This window comes from Muntiacus reevesi, chromosome 1, assembly GCF_963930625.1.
Source record: "Muntiacus reevesi chromosome 1, mMunRee1.1, whole genome shotgun sequence".
Classification (NCBI taxonomy): Eukaryota; Metazoa; Chordata; class Mammalia; order Artiodactyla; family Cervidae; genus Muntiacus; species Muntiacus reevesi.
This window is the reverse complement of record NC_089249.1, coordinates 156171585-156191142: the sequence shown is the minus strand read 5'-3', so window position 1 is coordinate 156191142 and position 19558 is coordinate 156171585. Positions and strand designations below refer to the sequence as shown.

At 45.0% G+C, this 19558-nt stretch overlaps 2 protein-coding genes across 6 annotated transcripts in view; both read right to left on the bottom strand.

Moving 5' to 3' along the window:
* The window catches only part of AGBL4 (AGBL carboxypeptidase 4), a 1390412-nt gene that overhangs the window by 191564 nt on the left and 1179290 nt on the right, over nucleotides 1-19558 (bottom strand). The gene's annotated exons all lie outside the window — the stretch shown is intronic.
* BEND5 (BEN domain containing 5) overlaps nucleotides 14071-19558 on the bottom strand; it is a 48706-nt gene continuing 43218 nt past the window's right edge. For all 5 annotated transcript variants that reach the window (XM_065929155.1, XM_065929192.1, XM_065929183.1 and 2 more), the window contains one exon: nucleotides 14071-14583. In XM_065929155.1, the coding sequence (XP_065785227.1) occupies nucleotides 14426-14583 (158 nt within the window). In that variant the 3' untranslated portion in view covers nucleotides 14071-14425. The remainder of the gene's footprint in view (nucleotides 14584-19558) is intronic.

The window sequence follows — 19558 nt, the reverse complement described above, 5'->3', positions numbered from 1 at the left end:
TACAAGGAAACCTTGCATATGAAGGTGAACCTTGAACATGGCTAGACTCTGACCTGGGGAGGAGGAACACTCCTCTTGGTCACACGGTGCAGGGTCTGTCACCCAGCCGGCTCCATCAGAGCTGATTACTGGAAGGCATGGAGGCTGTGATGAAAGAACAGTGGACTTGGCTTCAGAAGGACCTGGATTTGAATCTTGATCCTCTCCCTCACTAGCTCTGTGATCCTGTGCAAAAATTTTAACCTCTCTGGGCTGCGACGTCCTTATCAGGAGAAATAAAGAGTAACACCAAATCCCTAATATTCTTGTTGTAATGATGAGTTACATGAAGTCTTCAGTGTGTATCCTAACATACAGGAGGAGCTCAAGAACACTAATGGAAAGATCCCTGATCCCAGGCAGAGGGGAGAGGCATTGGTGGACTACTGTCAGCTTCCTTCTCACTCTGAATAAAGAAGTCGAGGTCAAATGCTCAATCTTAAAAACAAAAGAAAAATAAAAAAGAATGAAAGAGAAAGAAGGAAAACAAGCCATCTTAAAGTCATAATTTGAAACCCAGGAAGCTACCTCTAAATCTGGCTGGGTTTCTTTTCCATCTGTGCTTTTGACTGGCTGACACTGGAAATTTGGAGAGGGTGTACTTGGTTTTGGACCAGGCTCCCTAAAGGGCAGCTCCAATCCTACAAAGGCCACCTGTCCTCTTGGGCCCCATGGGAAGCAGCACCAGGCTGGGCTACAAAGGGTTAAATCTCTTTCTCCCTTAAGAGATTTGAGCCAATGAGGTTTTCTGCATAAATGGCCTATAACCATCTCCCAAAGCTCCTGAGCTCAGAAAAGTGCATGAGTCAGCAAAATGAAAATAATTTAAAGGGCCATTGGGAAGAAGAACTCCAGTCTCCCTCCTGCCCACACTGATAATCTCTCAGTAATGGTTCACATTTTTCACTCAGGGCCAGGAATTCCCCCCAGTTTTGGGAAGGGATGTATCCCAGGCTGAGATCTGCTGCCTCACGGGAGGGAGGGGAAAGGGGAACAGAAGGATGTCAGGGACCTACCTCCCCACCAGGAGCATTTCATGTTTCCAAGCCCTGCCTTGGCCATCACGATGCTGCGAGGCCATGGCGGCTTCAGAGGTTGGTGGAGCAGGCACAGTCATGCATGTATTATAAGTAAGGACACTAAGGCTCATAGAAGGAAGTGCCAGGCCCACCCACAGCACAGGCGAGTGAGATGCTCTTGACTGAGTGCATAGTCTTCTTTGCTTTTAACCTGCAGAGAGGGAGGGCAGCGCCCGTTAATGAGCACCTACTATGTGCTTGCCATGTGTGCGGCATTCTATGCAGCAGCCCTAAAATGCTGTCATTCTTTTTCCATACCTGATAAATCTGAGGACCAGGAGGTCGAGTACCATGGTCAAGGTCATGCCCCTGAGAAGCTGTGGAGGAAAGCTCCAAACCTGTAGCCTCGTTTCATACCCACACCGTTTCCTTGGCACCAAGGAAGTGTTTAGGGATGACCTGACACGAGACAAATGCAGGCCTGCAATCTGCATCCCGTCCCCGGACACATCTCATCTCCCCCCTCTCCTGGAGGGAGGCCCGCTACCTCTCCATGAGCTGAGCCTCCACCAGGGCCTGCATAGAGTGGGTCCAGGGCACAGAAGGTGCATAAAGACCCAGCGGCCCTGGGCACTCCCCATGGATGGCTGCAGGGTGCTGCTCACAGTCTGGCTCCCACCTGGCAATGCCAACACTTCAGGAGGAAGGAGAGTGGGCACCCTCCCCTCACCATCTCTCACCTGGGTTATTCCACAAACACCCTCTCTCTCCCTCCACCCCAGTCACCACACTGCGACCAGCGGGATCCCTCAGCAGCCGAACTTGGTCCCCAGAGCCCAGCACCTCAGCCTGGGACCTAGGCCCTGCCAGGATCCCAACTCTGCCCACCTTGCCAGGAGGCTCCCTCAATACCAACCCCACCTCCACTCCTTCAAACGCCTGCCTTCTTCCACCTCTTGCCCTCTGTTCATATTACACAGTGCTCACTATGAGCCAGCTACTGTTTTGGTCCTTTATAGAAATACACTTAGTGCTTCTAGGAACTGAAATTTCCATCTTACGGAGGAGGGAATGGAAGCTCAAACCAATTAAATAACTTGCCCAAGGTCATAGAGCTAAGTGGAAGATCCCTGAGTCAGACCCTAGCAGTGTGAGGTCAGATTCCTTAGACCTGTCCTCTGCCAAATCCTTTCCTCCTTTCTTGACCTGATGACAGTCTATCCCAGGGGAACAAGACCAGGAAGGTCTCATAACACCCTCTGAAGGACTTTTTTCATCCCTCAAGTTCTTAAACCCTCAGGCAGAAAGTTCTCTGGTCTCTGTTTTCCCACAGCTGTTGTTATCAGGGGCGGGGATTCTAGGCAGCACTTCATTTCATCAGCACCGGACTCTGTGCCAGGCCTGGGACTCAGAGATGAACACACAGCGGTTCTTGGGGGGCTCACCATGAGAAAGACGGATGCACAATGACAATGCCGGCTGACAAGACCAGCAGTGGGCATGAGAGGGTGCCACGGAGCAGGGGGAGGCGGCCCCACCCCGGCCAGAGAGGGAGCACTGAAGACTTCCTGGAGGAAGAAGGAGGTGGTCATGGACCAGAGGCAGCTGGGAAGGTTCACACAGAAGAAACAGCCTGTGTCCACGAGTGATCTAAGTTAACACATATCATGGTCCCGAGGACAGCAGGCATTGGAGCCACTCCCGCTTCCTTGCCAGTCCTGGCTCTCCTGGTCACAGCTGTGGCATCTTGGGTCAGTTACTCAGCCTCTGTAAGCCAGTTTCCTCATCTGTGAAATGCAGGTGGTCATCGGATCCGCTTCAGAAGGTTGTGTGAGAAGTTGAGCATCATAGTAAGTGCTCAATGAATACTAGTTAATTAAACAAATATGGTCCATATCTATATCTCCTGCAACGAGCATACAGTAAGGTGCTCCGCAAAGGGGTATAGAGATGAATTTACACAGTCCGGCCTTCAGTTTGCTGACAGTCTCAGAGAAAGAGACAACCAAACAGACGTTACAATGCAATGCTCTGTGTCAAGATGCTGGGAAGGCTGGGACTGGGAGATAAGGAAGGGAGGAGATTGGAAAACTATAGACGGGAAGGAGTCCTTCTAGGAAGTGCTGGGAAAATGTCCTTAGAGGAAATATGTGAACTGAGTCTTCAAGCCAGGGGAGGATAGGTTTACCATAGTTAATGACCCAGGCACGAATGAATGCCCATCTTGAAATAAAAGTGAGACTCCAGGGAGACAGGACAGATTTAATGTCCCACACTTCCCACTCCTTAGATACCTCCATTCCTGGGCAGGGGCTTCCCTGGAGGCTCAGCAGTAAAGAATCTGCTGCAATGCAGGAGACCTGGGTTCAATCCTTGGGTTGGGAAGATCCCCTGGAGAAGGGAATGGCTACCCACTCTTGCCTGGAGAATTCCATGGACAGAGAAGCCTGGTGGGCTACAGTCCCTGTGTAACAAAGAGACGTGGCTGAACGACTAACACCTTCACTTCATTTTCAATCCTATGGCAGGGGTCCTGGGCAGGGCTTCCGACCCAGTGCTGCTCTCAGCTTCTCCAAGAAGCTTCCCTAGGCACATCACTTCTCCCTGCCACATACGCAATCTGCCTCCCCCGGTCTACTTTTTCCTTTTTTCAAGGCACTTATCATCTTCTACATTCTCTTGCTTACTAAGTTTACTGTTAATCTTCCTACCCATCTCATTCCACTCCCACTAGAGTTTAAGTTTTTCTGTGTTTGTCTTCACTGATATGCCTCAGGCATTTAGACTAGTGACTGACACTTAGTAGATATTCAGATATTTGTGAAATGACTAGATGATTCCATAATTACTCATGGGGGAACTTCTGGATATAGATGTTGGTGAGGTTAGAATATTTAATCTCTCTCCCAATTAGCTAAAGAAATGGAAACATGACCAGATCCTTGGGTACCGGATCTCATATAGCCAAAAGAGTGCATTCTGGGATGGTGGAAGGGGTTTGGAGCCACAGTTGAGACGTGACTTCCTGGTTGGATCCAATCAGCAATACGTCTTGGAGTGCTGGGCAAATACTAGATACTCAACATGTTTCAGATGAATGAAGCGAGAGATGGACTGACAGACAAATCATTTCCTCACGGCCATTCTCATCTTTATGGTATAAACTCAACTGTTACATCTCAGATGTCTTCCCTGATTACATGCAGGTAGAAGAGCCCTAGTTATGAGAATAATCCAGTTCAGAGAAGGTGATCAGTGAGGAAAAGTGGGGTCTTTAGTGGAGGACCACATGGTTCTTTTCTTTTCATTGACCTAAACATTATTATTGATAACTTGGTAAAGATACAAAAGATCATATTTATATACTATAAAACTGGGAGGAAGAATAAAGCATAAAATGAAATTCCTTAAGAATCTCAAACACGCCAACATATGTATTGACAATTCACATAGGAAGAAGTTGATAAGCACTTTTGTATAGGAAGTGAATTTCCCAAACTTCTTTAAAAATTCCAAGCAGTGGTGAAGTTGTGAGAAATTGGCACATGCATGTCCACCTTGCTTGAGACGTGGCTTAATCTTTCGGAGAGCAATACAACAAACGTAGATATAACAACAACATAGAAAAGACTGGGAAAAGGTTCTTGCCCTTTAACCTAATTATCTCACTCCTGGAAATTTAAGAAACAAAAAACTATAAGTGATCATGACAGCATCATCTCTAATAGTAAGAAACGAGAGACAACAAAATGTACAGTGAAGAGATAAGGAGGTAATTGTAGCCCAGTGACTGGAAGGGTAATAAAATGGTAGCTCCACACACCAGGCAGCAGAAGGGGAAATGTCTGCCATATGATGTTAAATGAACAAGGCAGGATCCTGGGAGGCTGGCTGCCTGCCATGAGCAAAGAGGTGCTTCCTTGGACAGACAGGAGGGGCGCCTAGCAGTGAACGTGCAGTTGGACTAGGTTTTGGGGATTACGGCTGCATTTTCTTTTTTGGCTTTGACTTTCCTTAAATTTTGTTTTGTATTTTAAACACAAATGGAAAAGAAGATCTCAACCAGCTGGAATGTTGGGCCAAAACCAATAAGATGAAATGGAATTGGGATGCATGCAAGATCCTGTATTTCATTTCAGAAATATATTTAAGAACACATGATTGAGGTGAGGAGGGTATATAGCTGCTAAGTTGAAGAAGGGAAGAAAAAAAAAAGGAACAAAAAGAACCACATTGACTGCAGCCCAGAACTGGGAGAGTGAGGGCTGTAGGTTTGGCACGGTATTGTTACCGACTACCAGCATTGTTCCTGAAGCAACTGAACAACAGATAAGGCGACTGGGGCTATCACCAAAGATGCTAATTCAAGGTTAGGACACACTAATAGAGACATGCCATTTAGGAGCCAGAAATGACAACTGGCTCCTAGTTAGTACTGGTCAGACTCTTTCCCAAGCATCTAGTTCTGAATCCCAGGTTTAGTGGTCTATCTGTAAGAGAGCAATCAGGATGGATCGAATTCTTAGGATTAGGGAACTAAGAGATACTGTGCCTGGGTGCATTACTCACATTTTCTTATATAGCTCTACCTACAACCCTGTGAGACAGGTATCATGGAACACGGTCTTGTCTAACTCAATGACACTATGAGCCATGCCATGTGGGGCCACCCAAGACAGGCGGGTCATGGTGGAGAGTTCTGACAAAATGTGGTGCACTGGGAAGGGAATGGCAAACCACTTCAGTATTCTTGCCTTGAGAACCCCATGAACAGTATGAAAAGGCAAAATGATAGGACACTGAAAGATGAATTCCCCAGGTTGGTAGGGACCCAGAATGCTATTGGAGATCAGTGAAGAAATAACTCCAGAAAGAATGAAGAGATGAAGCCAAAGAAAAAACAACACCCAGTTGTGGATGTGACTGGTGATGGAAGTAAAGCCTGATGCTGTGAAGAACAATATTGCATAGGAACCTGGAGTGTTAGGTTCATGAATCAAGGTAAATTGGAAGTGGTCAAACAGGAGATGGCAAGAGTGAACTTCAACATCTTAGGAATCAGTGAACTAAAATGGACTGGAATGGTTGAATTTAACTCAGATGACCATTATATCTACTACTGTGGGCAAGAATCCCTTAGAAGAAATGGAGTAGCCATCACAGTCAACAAAAGAGTCTGAAATGCAGTACTTGGATGCAATCTCAAAAACGACAGAATGATCTTTGTTCGTTTCCAAGTCAAACCATTCAGTATCATTCAATAGCACAGTAATCCGAATCTATGCTCTGAACAAAAATGCTGAAGAAGCTGAAGTTGAATGGTTCTGTGAAGACCTACAAGACCTTCTAGAACTAACACCCCCAAAAGATATCCTTTTCATTATAGGGGACTGGTATGCAAAAGTAGGAAGTCAAAAAATACCTAGAGTAACATGCAAATTTGATCTTGGACTACAGAACAAAGTAGGGCAAAGGCTAACAGAGTTTTCCCAAGAGAACACACTGGTCATAGCAAACACCATCTTCCAACAACACAAGAGAAGGCTCTACACATGGACATCACCAGATGGTCAATACTGAAATCAGATTGATTATATTCTTTGCAATCAAAGATGGAGAAGCTGTATACAGTCAGCAAAAACAAGACCAGGAGCTGACTGTGGCTCAGATTGTGAACTCCTTATTGCCAAATTCAGACTTAAATTGAAGAAAGTAGGGAAAATCACTAGACCATCCAGGTATGATCTAAATCAAATAATTACGATTATACAGTGGAAGTGAGAAGTAGATTCAAGAGATTAGATCTGATAGACAGAGTACCTGAAGAACTATGGATAGAGGTTCATGACACTGTACAGGAAGCAGGGATCAAGACCATCCCCAAGAAAAAGAAATGCAAAAAGACAAAATGGTTGTCTGAGGAGGTCTTACAAATAGCTGAGAAAAGAAGAGAAGCAAAAGGCAAAGGGGAAAAGGAAATATATACCCATTTGAATGCAGAGTTCCAAAGAATAGTAAGGAGAGATAAGAAAGCCTCCCTCAGTGATCAATGCAAAGAAATCAAGGAAAACAATAGAATGGGAAAGACTGGAGATCTCTTCAAGAAAATCAGATACCAAGGGAACATTTCATGCAAAGATGGACTCAATAAAGTACAGAAATTGTATGGACCTAGCAGAAGCAGAAGATATTCAGAAGAGGTGGCAAGAATACACAGAAATATACAAAAAAGATCTTCCTGACCCATATAACCATGATGGTGTGACCATTCACCTAGAGCCAGACATCCTGGAATGTGAAGTCAAGTGGGCTTTAGGACGCATCACGATGAACAAAGCTAGTGGAGATGACGGAATTCCAGTTGAACTTTCAAATCCTAAAAGGTGAAGATGTGAATGTGCTGCACTTAATATGTCAGCAAATTTGGAAACCTCAGCACTGGCCACAGGACTTGAAAAGGTTAGTTTTCATTCCAATCCCAAAGAAAGGCAATGCCAAAGAATGTTCATACTACTGCACAGCTGCACTCATTTCACATGCTAGCAAAGTAATGCCCAAAATTATCCAAGCCAGACTTCAACAGTATGTGAACTATGAACTTCCAGATGTTCAAACTGGATTTAGAAAAGCCAGAGGAATCAAAGATCAAATTGCCAATATCCACTGTATCATTGAAAAAGAAAGAGAGTTCCAGAAAAAATATCTACTTCTGCTTTATTGACTATGCCAAGGCCTTTGACTGTGTGGATCACAACAAACTATGGAAAATTCTTCAAGAGATGGAAATGCCAGACCACCTGACCTGCCTCTTGAGAAATCTGCATGCAGGTCAGGAAGCAACAGAACTGGTCATTGAACAACAGACTGGTTCCAAATTGGAAAAGGAATACGTCAAGGCTGTATATTGTCACCTTGTTTATTTAACTTATATGCAGAGTACATCATACGAAATGTCGGGCTGGATGAAGCACAAGCTGGAATCAAGATTGCTGGGAGAAATATCAATAACCTCAGATAGGCAGATAACACCACCCTTATGGCAGAAAGCGACGAAGAACTAAAGAGCCTCTTGATGAAAGTGAAAGAGGAGAGGGAAAATTTGGCTTAAAGCTCAACATTCAGAAAACTAAGATCATGGCATCTGGCCCCATCACTTCATGGCAGATAGATGGAGAAACAATGGAAACAGTGACAGACTTTATTTTCTTGGGTTCCAAAATCACTGCAGATGGTGATTGCAGCCATGAAATTAAAGGACGCTTGCCCCTTGGAAGAAAATCTATGACCAATCTAGACAGCATATTAAGAAGCAGAGACATTACTTTGCCAACAAAGGTCCATCTAGTCAAAGCTATGGTTTTTCCAGTAGTCATGTGTGGATGTGAGAGTTGGACTATAAAGAAAGCTGAGCACTGAAGAATTGATGCTTTTGAGCTGTGGTATTGGAGAAGACTCTTGAGAGTCCCTTGGACTGCAAGGAGATCCAACCAGTTCATCCTAAAGGAAATCAGTACTGAATATTCATTGGAAGGACTGATGGTGAAACTAAAACTCCAACACTTTGGCCACCTGATTTGAAGAACTGACACATTGGAAAAGACTATGATCTGGGATAGAATGAAAACAGGAGGATAGGGGGACGATGGAGGATGAGGCATTTGGATGGTGCCACGGACTCAATGGACGTGAGTTTGAGTAAACTCTGGGAGTTAGTGATGGACAGGGAGGCCTGACGTGCTGCAGTCCATGGGATCGCAGAGTCAGACATGACTCAGTTACTGAACTAACTGAACTGAGGCAGGTATCATAGTCTCATTTTTAATATGAGAAAACTAAAGCTAAGGGAGATTGAGACTTTTTCAGCATCACATACTCATAAGTAGCAGTCAAGATCTTAACACAGGGCTATCTAAATCCAGAGTGCTCACTCTTTTTTTTTTTTTTAATTCTTTGATTTCCAGGCGTCACTTTTATTTTGACAATGATTACCATGCCTGCATTTTTTTTTCTGGTATTCTTCTTCTTTTTTAAAAAATCTTTTGGCTACACTTCACAGCGTGTGGGATCTTAGTTCCCTGACCAGGGATTGAACCCACATCTTCTGCATTGGCAGCACAGAGTCTTAACCACTGGACTGCCAGAGAAATCCCGAGAGTCATCACTATTTCCCGTGCAACCTTCCCTAGGTGGGAAATGGCAGAACGGAATTGGAGCTATTTATTAGTCCACGAAGTAACAAGATTGCCTCCTTCAACTCTGCAGAGGGTTATGAGCAGAAGCATTCTGTGTGACTTCAGAGGAGAGAATTTGAGTGGCCTCAGAAGTTTCAGTCAAGTAGATTTTTAGCTAAACAGAAAAACTTCTTAGTGAAGGCAATAATTGGATGGACTCTGTGGTAGGAAGATGAATTCTCCATGCCTGGAGGAATTCCAGCACAGTCTGGAAAGTCATTTGTTTTCAGTAAAGAGGAGCTCTGGATGGAGGACCTTGATGTTCACTTTTGACCCTTAGGTTCCATGAGCCTATGAAGCTGCTTGGCAGAAACTGATTCATCCCTTCAATAGAAGTGATGAAAAGATCTGTTGATATGTCTATTTGCAGATATAAAAGTAAAAATATGCCCAAGGTAAACAAACACATTGATCCAGAGAAAACTATATACAGAAAATGAAATGAATTCTGCTGGAAATTGTTACAAGTTAAGCTTTCAGTTTGTATAAACAAGAAACCAAATTCTGGAGAGATGTGCAGACTCAGAAATAACCAAAGGAATTAGAATGAGGTACCAATTTTCACTGTTAGGTTGGCAAAATAATTTAAAACATGGTCATGCCCGTTATATGTATCAAGAATGATAGAACTTGCTATTGCTTTTGACCCAGGTAAAGTGAACCTAAGAAAATGACAGAAAATATAAGGGGGAAATGTAGGCAAACAAAAATCTTCATAGATGTTTTATTTATAAACAACCTAAAAATTCAAGGAAGGGCAATGGGCTGGCTAGTGGCAGGGTGGAGGCTGAGGTGGGTGAATAAAGCTGGAAGGTGGACTGTGAGCCTAGTTGCCCAGCACAGGAAAAAGCCCATGAGTACTGAGCACTGTGGGATGAGATCAGGATGTCTGGAGGGCCAAAGACAAGTTTGAAAGCCAAGGTCACCATGTAAGAGGTCAGAGCAGGTCAGAGACAGGATAGGCACACACACAGGTGAGGAATGAAGGGGTGTGAGGAGAGGAAAACCAACATTAACACTGATGGCCATTCATCCACTCTTGTTGGGGTACCTTAATTACATCCTCAGTGCTCCTAACAACCCCCAAACTAGATACTACTTTCTATAGTTTACAGATGAAGCCAGTGTTCAGAAAGCTGCAGGAACTCGCAAGTGAGGTACCAGGTGTTAGAGTTGGGACCTGACCTCAGACGCATTGAACTTCTAAACTCAAGCGCATTCCATCACTGCACTGGGCCCAAGGATGCAGAGAGGCCTTCTGTGGACTGGCAGCTCTGTGGGTTGGCCCCACAGCTGGCCAGGTGGTTTACCCAGCTGTAGCTTGATGTCCATTCACTGGGTGGATGTCCGAACTGATGCCTATACATTTCATGGAGCAGCAGGGAAATATGTTAAACAGAAAGGGAAGGATATAAACTTGATCATATGCTACGACCACAGGTATGTAAAATACATATTTGTGCTCTTGAACGAAGGACTAGAAGAAATGCATCACAATGCTTGCATCTGTGCAATTTGGAATGTTTCTCCTATTTTCCCAAATATTTCTATAAAGTGGTTTTCATTTTTTCATAATTTCCAAAAGAAATCAGAATTTAGAAATGCACCTAAGAAACCCATTGGCACAGAATAGTCATTAATACTGTTATTTACATCATCTAGAAAGTAAAAATAAGCCACACCTTTCTGTTTGGTCTGGCAACAGAGACCCTGTGGCTAGGGCTTCTGAAGACAGGGCCCAAACCTCATCAATTCAGGCTCTGCCAATTCAGGATTGACTATTCTGTCCTCCACGCTCACTGGCCTGTCACAGGAAGCAGAAAGAAGACTCTAAGTGCAAAAGCAAGGGGAAATCATTGACGCCTACACTGAAAGTCACCTTCTGCATCATGTCCACAGCATTTGGTGAGCATGGAAGCGTAACTTTGGACAAAGTTTGTGGGCAGATTCTCAGCTATTTAAGAGGAAATTTATTCTCAGTTTCAAATATTGCCAGGCACTTTAGAAGGCGCATGTCTTTTTACTTAGGAAATATTCTTGCTCCTTTGTTAAAGTAGGACTTCTAATGAGGCTACTAGACTGGTGTTATTCAAAATTGGCCTGGTGTGTGGTGTGCATGTTCAGTCATATCCAACTCTTTGCGACCCCCTGGACTGTAGCCAGCTAGGTTCCTCTGTCCATGGGATTTTCCAAGCAAGAATACTGGGGTGAGTTGCCATTTCCTACCCAGGGAATGTTCCCAACCCAGGGATAGAACCCGTATCTCCTTCATTGGCAGGTGGATGGTTTACCACGGAGCCACTGGGGCAGATATTGGCAGTAGTGTTAAAATACATATTTCCAGTTCTACCCCAGATCTACTGAATCCAGCTTTCTAAACCAAAGCCCAGAAATCTGTATTTTAAGTTCCTCAGCAAATTCTTAAGACTGGCCAAGTTTGGGAAACTCCCTGCTACACAAAATGAACTTGAGCTTTGTGATGTACTTGAATGTAATGAAACTGTAGATCTTCATGAATGGTACTATCATTTCCCATCTCTACAAATGGCTTGAATTAATGAGACCAATTTCCATTGATTGGTTACTGATGTTGGGACTGTCCTAAACATGCTCTGAGATTACATGGCTAGATTCTCAGCCCAGACCATAATATTCCACTCAGCTTTCAGTGGAAGTAAAAGGGCAGATTTTGCCCAGATCTGGATTCTGACTCAGCTCCACTGCTGACAAGTCTGAGACCCTGGCCAAAAAGTTATTTAACCTTTTCTGAGCCCATTTCCTCTTTGGTATGAATATAAGAACAGTGGCCTTGCTCTCATATGAGTCACAGTGCATCAGGTATACAATAGGTGCTCAAAAAGTCTCAGTCTAACTAAGGTATAAAAACACCTGCCCCACCCATCCAGATTCCTCATCAGAAACAGCCCTTAAGTCCTTTCTTGTCACATCCATGTCTGATTTTATTCTGCCTTACAAACTAAGGATCAATAACATCTGCATGGCTCTTTGAGACTCATTTACCAGATGAGTCTGCTCCTTTTCCAGATAGTACCCAGATTACTTTCCACAACAGTGCTGAGTTAGGAATTGTTACCTCCATTTTAGAAAAAACAAGCTCCAGAAGGGTCAAGTGACCTTCTGAAAAGTGGTAAAGTCACGGTGTGAACTCAGACCCCACAGTCCCTCACAACCCTGTTCTCTCCCTGATGTATAAGCTGTACATTACCTAAAGCACTTCCACGTCACAGCATTTTAAACGTGTATTTCCATGACTCTTGCCACACTCTCAACCTAAAAGTACCTTTAAGCAGGTATCATATCATGTTAGTTCTGTGTAGGGAAATGCATGGAGCCTCTCAGTGTTTGTCATGCTGAAGGAGGAAAGGGGATAAACTCAAATATGATGTATGCTTTTTCCCAGCCTCTCACGCATTCCACACTGCTAATGCCCAAGCTGCCCCCACTGTTTAAATGAACACATCTTAATAACAAGAATTTATTGATTTCTACTAAGTGTCACAAACTCTGTTTACTTAATCAATTAACTTACACTAAACACTTAGAAAAGTCCTGGCACATATTAAGTATCTGTTATTGTTGTTGTCATTATTTAATTATCCACATAGCCTGCATGGGATGCCTTATTTTCCTCATTGTACTGGCAAGGATTTTGAGAAATTAAGTGCATGGTCCAAGATCACATTGCTAGTCTGTGGAGAGCTGGGAAAACACCATAAACGGAAATTCACACTTATACAACCTATTAGCAAGCATATAATATTTTGTATCAGAGATAATTATTTTATGTACTAAAATAAAACTTCTCATAAAGGTAGCCACATCCACTATTCACCCTAACGACCCTGAGTTTTTGCTTATAGACCACCAATGATCTAATGGTTTAGTGTATAAAGCATTCGAGAAACCAGATGCCAAGTTTTCCAACCAATGCTTAAAAGTCAATAACCAGAAATGACTGCTAATATTTATTGAGCAGTACACACACACACACACACACACACGTGTGTGCATGTGTATATATATGTGTGTGTGCACATGTGTATTGCCCAGTTGTGTCCAACTCTTTGCAACCCCATGGACTATATACATTCCACAGAACTCTCCAGGCCCAAATAGTGGAGTGGGTAACCGTTCACTTCTCCAGGGAATCCTCCCAACCCAGGGATCAAACCCAGGTCTCCCACATTGCAGGCGGATTCTTTATCTGCTGAGCCACCAGGGAAGGCCGATGCTGACTTCAGAGGCACAGGCATTACAGAAAAGAAGTGTAAATCAACAGGAAGATCAAATGTGGTTTGCTTGATTGTGCACCAGGCACTTTAGAGACGCAGGTACTGAATGAGATACAAATTATGCAACTTGAAAGATCACTTGAGATACAAGATAGGATAAATGAATCCATAGCAGGTGATGTTGCCTCCAACTTCCTGAAGGTAACCCTGAACCACATCTAACATTACGATCCCCTCACACTCTTCTACAGATTGACTCAAATTATCAGGGAAGCTGAGTCTCAGATCACATTGATGGAGAGGTGACTGGACCTAGATCTGTCCCCTGAGGTAAGAGAACGTAATCTGCTTCAAGACAGCCCTTCAGATCTGCAGACAGCAGTTACATCCATTATGAATTTTCTTTCCTTCAGCCTGAATGTTCTGCCCCTCAAAGGACACTGGTCACATCCACTGCACACTTAATATCCATCCTTAAATAAATGAGGATAAAGATTGTCTACAGCAAAGAATTAATGAAGCTTTATTATAGAACAAAATAGAGGAACAAAGATAGAAGTCCTTGAATGGTAAAAATATCAGCTCAAATTCTTGGCCGAGTGATAGGCAACTCAGAGTCACTTCATCCCCTTCCGAAAGGACAGGATTTTCACCATCCCCAGAACAACTCTGGTGCCAGGTTGCTGCCTGAATCTCAGCAAATCCATCTGCCGTCTTTGGAGTGAGAAGTCCAAGTTCAGAACAGGCTGGCTGACCCCAGAACCCTCCTGGCTCCTGGCCCGCACACCACCATGCATGGTGGGGTCTGATCTGGACAACACCATCGCCCGCAAATCACACGCCAAGCAAGGAAAACGAGAAGGCTTTATGAAAAATCCAAAGTTTATTGCAAATTGTATTTTGCTTCCCTTCGTTCTTCATTTTTACAGGATTTATTGATATCCATGATTTTTTCACAGATGTACTTGTTGACTTTGGAGAGTCTCTGTGCAATTTCAGTTTCATCCACAGTTTCTTGTGCTATTCTGTCGTACAAACACTCTAGACAGGGAAAAGAAACAAGAAGGTCAAGGATTAATGGTGCATTCAAGTACATATCTTTACGGGAGAGAAAGGAAAATGTGCCTCCTGACATACTTCCAAAGTACCAATTCACATAGCTGGCACGGTTGCCTTTTAAAATTTTCAACACAAAATGTACTGAGAAAAGAGATCTACACTGTAAATTTACACTTTAAAAATAAAGATACAATGCCCATGTGGCCAGTCCCTGCTTAATGGGGTCCCTCTGAAGCTCCAAGACACTCCTCCCCCATCCTACCCTCTCCTCGTCCTCACCGGAGGTAACTGCTCTCCTGAATTTCTTTTTCTTTTCATGTTAACACATACGCACACATCTTTATGCAGATGGTGATTGCAGCCATGAAATTAAAAGACACTTGCTCCTTGGAAGAAAAGCTATGACAAACTTAGACAGCATATTAAAAAGCAGAGACATTACTTTGCCGACTAAGGTCCGTCTAGTCAAAGCTATGGTTTCTCCAGTCACGTGTGGATGTGAGAACTGGACTATAAAGAAAGCTGAACACAGAAGAATTGATGCTTTTGAACTGTGGTGTTGGAGAAGACTCTTGAGAGTCCCTTGAACTGCAAGGAGATCAAACAAGTCCATCCTAAAGGAAATCAGTCCTGAATATTCATTGGAAGGACTAATGCTGAAGCTGAAACTCTAACACTTTGGCCACCGGATGCGAAGAACTGATTCATTGAAAAAAACCCTGATGCTGGGAAAGACTGAAGTCAGGAGGAGAAGGGGATGACAGAGGATGAGATGGTTGGACGGCATCACCAACTTGATGGACATGAGTTTGAGCAAGCTCTGGGAGTTGGTGATGGACAGGGAAGCCTAGCGTGCTGCAGTCCATGGGGTCGCAAAGAGTCGGACACGACTGAGTGACTGAACTGACTGACTGACACATCTTCAAATAACACATCGTCTACTCTTCCCCTGTTTTGAACTTTTTACAAGTGTCTCCCTACTCTGTATATCCACCTGACTTTCTTTCTTTTCACTCAATGTTGAGAGTTACCCATGCTGAAGTGTAAGTATAGCTGCAGGTCATTTATTTTCACTGATCAGTAGTGTTCTATCATCCGACTAATCCACCACTGACTGAACCACTTTACTGTCAGTAAATACTTGGATTGTTTGCTATGTTCTGCAATTACAGGCACTTAGGCCGTGTGTCCTGGGGCAGATGGACAGGAAATGCCCAGTACGGGCCTTGGCCGGACCTGCCCAGCATTAGAGTGCATGCACACTGAATTCTGAAGGCTTCCTGGTGGCTCAGCAGCTCAGCTGGTAAAGAATCAACCTGCTGACCTAAGAGACATGGGTTCCATCCCTGAACTGGGAAGTCCCCCTGGACTAGGAAATGGCAACCCACACCAGTATTCTTCCCTGGAAAATTCTGTGAACAGAGGAGCCTGGTGGGCTACAGCCCATAGGGTCACATGGGCTGTGTGTGTGTGTGTGTGTGTGCGTCTGTGCACACTCAGTCATGTCCGACTTTGTGACTCCATAGGCTGTAGTCCACCAGGTTCCTCTGTTCATAGAATTTTCTGGGCAAGAATACTGGAGTCAGCTGCCATTTCCTAGTCCAGGGGAAATTCCCAGTCCAGGGATGGAACCCCCATCTCTTGCATTGGCCACGGAGCCACCAGGAAGCCCTCAAGGTTCAGTATGCATACATCTTAACTGATTGTTAAGGTTTTAACCACCTGGTGGGTGTGAAGTGGTACCTCAGGGAGGTGATTACTAATGAGACTGAGGACAGCCACTTGCACTGACTTGGCCGTTTGCTGAGGTGAGGCAGAGAGTGAGCCTCAGACAGAATCTGACTGAGGCCTGATGGTGGCCTACTTCCTAGCCTGGGGACCTGAGGCAAATCATTGCCCTAGATTCCTCACCTACGAAACAAGGATAAGAAACCACATGTGATCTCTTTTAAGGCTGCCATGAAGGATGTGATATAAACATTTTGCAATTTGCAAGATTCTGTCACACTGTAAGGAACGCTGTACCTGTATGGGGTTGTCACAGTTATTTTATGTAGATGCCACTGTTTGCTCCCAGGGTCTAGCACAGTGCTTGGCACAGGGGCAAGAGTAAGTAAATGCCTGCTAAATGAATAAATGGATGCATGGATGTTTTTCTAAGGAAACCTGAGGGGACATGATAATTCTGCACATAAGGGGACTATGGCTGTGAGTGGGGAAATGAACCACTGGGTTATATAGTCCTGAGCAAGATTTTTAACTTTGTTGCACCTGATCCTCCTTGTCTATAAAATAGGAATGGCAACCCAGTCTCGAGCAACTGCTAGGGAGGATGAACAAAGTCTTCCCTGGAGGAGGAGATGGCAACCCACTCTGGTATTCTTGCTTGGAAAATTCCATGGACAGAGGAGCCTGGTGGGCTCCCGTCCATGGGGTCACAGAGTCAGACACGACTGGGCACACAGCCATGCACACACATGAAGTCTCGTCTACCAGGCCAGCGCAGAGCGGGCAATCCTGTCAGTGGTGCAGAGCGTCAACACCGGCAGGAATCACGGAGACTACCTTGTGCTAACTCCTCTGCCCACAGGAGACAAGACCGAAGCCTGGAGAGCAGTTAAGTGTGGGCAAGATCCCCCGTGGTCTCTGCTCTGAGCCCTTCCCTGGGCACACAGCCAGCCTGCCTCCTGCTGCCATTCAGGCTGCGGGTGTGTGTGCTGTAGGCCTTCTTTCTCTGAAGCACGTCTCCTCCCTGCGGAGAAGCCTTTAAAAGCTTTCAGCTGACCTTCACTACTTCCTGACCAAACTGCACTTTGTCTTGTGCTGGCCTTTCTACAGGGACTGAGACGAGAAGGCAGGTAGCCTTGTCTCTCCAGTCCTACCTCTGCTGACTCCACGTCCCACCCCACTCCAGGCTGGCCCACAAATCAGTCTTTGCTCATCTCCTCCCCAATTACCCTGGCCTCATCCTTCACCTGACTAAATCCCATTCATTCTTCTAGATTCATTCATCTTGGAATCTCCCAGGTTGAGCCAGAGACCCCACTCTGCCTACACTCTTGGTGCTCCAGACTCATCTGGGTTGTTCCCTATCAAATCCCTGACCATAATCCAATAAAACTGTGACCACGCTGTCTCTCCTGCAAACTAGAACCCTGGGGGTTCCCTCTCCAGCCCCGGGCCAGGGTAAGGCAGACAATTGCAGTGATGTTGCTGGAACCTGAACCACATGAGGACTGTCTCCAAGTTCAGGGATTTGAATCTGGCTCTAACCCTAGTTGCTGGGCCACCTCGAGTGGGAACCTCCCTGGGTCTCAGTCTCACGGTCTGAAAGCAGGTCAAATCTGATCATCTAAGGAGATTCTTCCAGCTCCAGGGCTCTAGTTCTCTGGAAGGTAACAGAGTGGGTGAAGAGGCAAAGGAGAGAGGAGGGGGCAGGGGAGTGGGTGTGCTGGCCCTGAGAAGAAGCAGGAGGAGAAACGGGCAGATGGAGGAAGGTTTCCAGAGCAGCCTCCACAGAATACCAATCACTCTCGTTTCCTGGGGGTAAGAGCACTGAATGGCCCCCGAGGTTGATTAAAAGGCTTTCGTTAGGCTCCAGATATTAATCACCTGCAGTTGCCGGGAATGTCTCCCTCTGCGAGGGAGCGTTTGAGATTATTGCCTAATTAACAAGGTTTATAACAGCGTTAATGTGTCCTATTAAAAAAGTTATAAAAATTAACCAGAACTGAATGCTGTGGCTCATTTGAAAACTGAGACAGTCTGCAAAAGGTCATTTGACCTTAATAAGGGTTTAACTGTCATTCTGGAGCTTGTCATTACAGTGAGACGCCCCTCCAGCCCTCCTGCTTTCAGCTTTCTAAAGCGGTGTCAGCATTCACCCCATTCCCCAGCTACCTGGTGAAGAATGACTTTCAAACCCAAGAGAAGAAAAAATCCTCACCAACCCTGTGAGCACCGAGGCTTTTGTCATTTTGACATGTCCAATGTGAGTAAATGTGGTCAAGTTATACAAAACAAACATAAACGATCTCAGTCCAGAAGACAGCCTGCATGGGAAGAACCAGTCAAATGCCACCTCAAATAATTAGGCTAAAAATGGTGAGTGCATGCTGCGATGGAGACAGACTTCAAACCTGCTGGGCTGTAGTTAAAAAAACCCAAAAAACAAAAAACAAGGTGACATTGTACTTCAGTAAGACAAGAAACCCCTGGAGACCTGGGGAAGCCTGAAAGCCCACTTCAGCTCAGCTCTGATCGAACCAGATGTATGGCCTTGGGTAAGTCAATTTCCCTCTTATTCACCGGTATGGCAAGTATTATGGGCTCTAAAGGGTTATTTGACCAGGTACCTAGGAGGCAAAGACACAGACAGAAGAGGACAGAGGCAGGCACAGGGTGCCCTAGGACACACAACAGAAGCGTCCCCCTATCCTGAGAGGTCAGGGAAGGCTTCCTGAAGGAAGGTTCTCCTAAGCGCACCTGGGCAGTGAGTAACAGCGGGGTGGGCAGAGCAGTCCAGGTGTCAGGTGGCACCATGCTACTGGTGCCAGACATAGCATCTGCAAATTCCCTAATGTGAGAGAGGACAAGGCTTGTTGGAGCACAGGCTCTCATTATAGTTAAGAACTTACAGTTCAAGGGCACTATGCTAAAAAAATAAGCTGGAGCTCCAGGCCAGGGGCCAGATTATGGTGCTTTTATGACACATTAGGAAGCTTCTCAGGTGACTCTAGTAGTAAAGAATCTGCCTGCCAAAGCAGGAGACGTGAGTTCGATCCCTGGGCTGGGAAGACCCCCTGAGTAGGAAATGGCAAGTTGCTCCAGTATTCTTGCCTAGAAAATTCCAAACACAGAGGAGCCTGGTGGGATACAGTCCATGGAGTCTCAAAGACTGAGCATATAAAAGAAGTTTACCCTTTAATAATGGGCACCAGGTGTCGGGGTGGTGGTA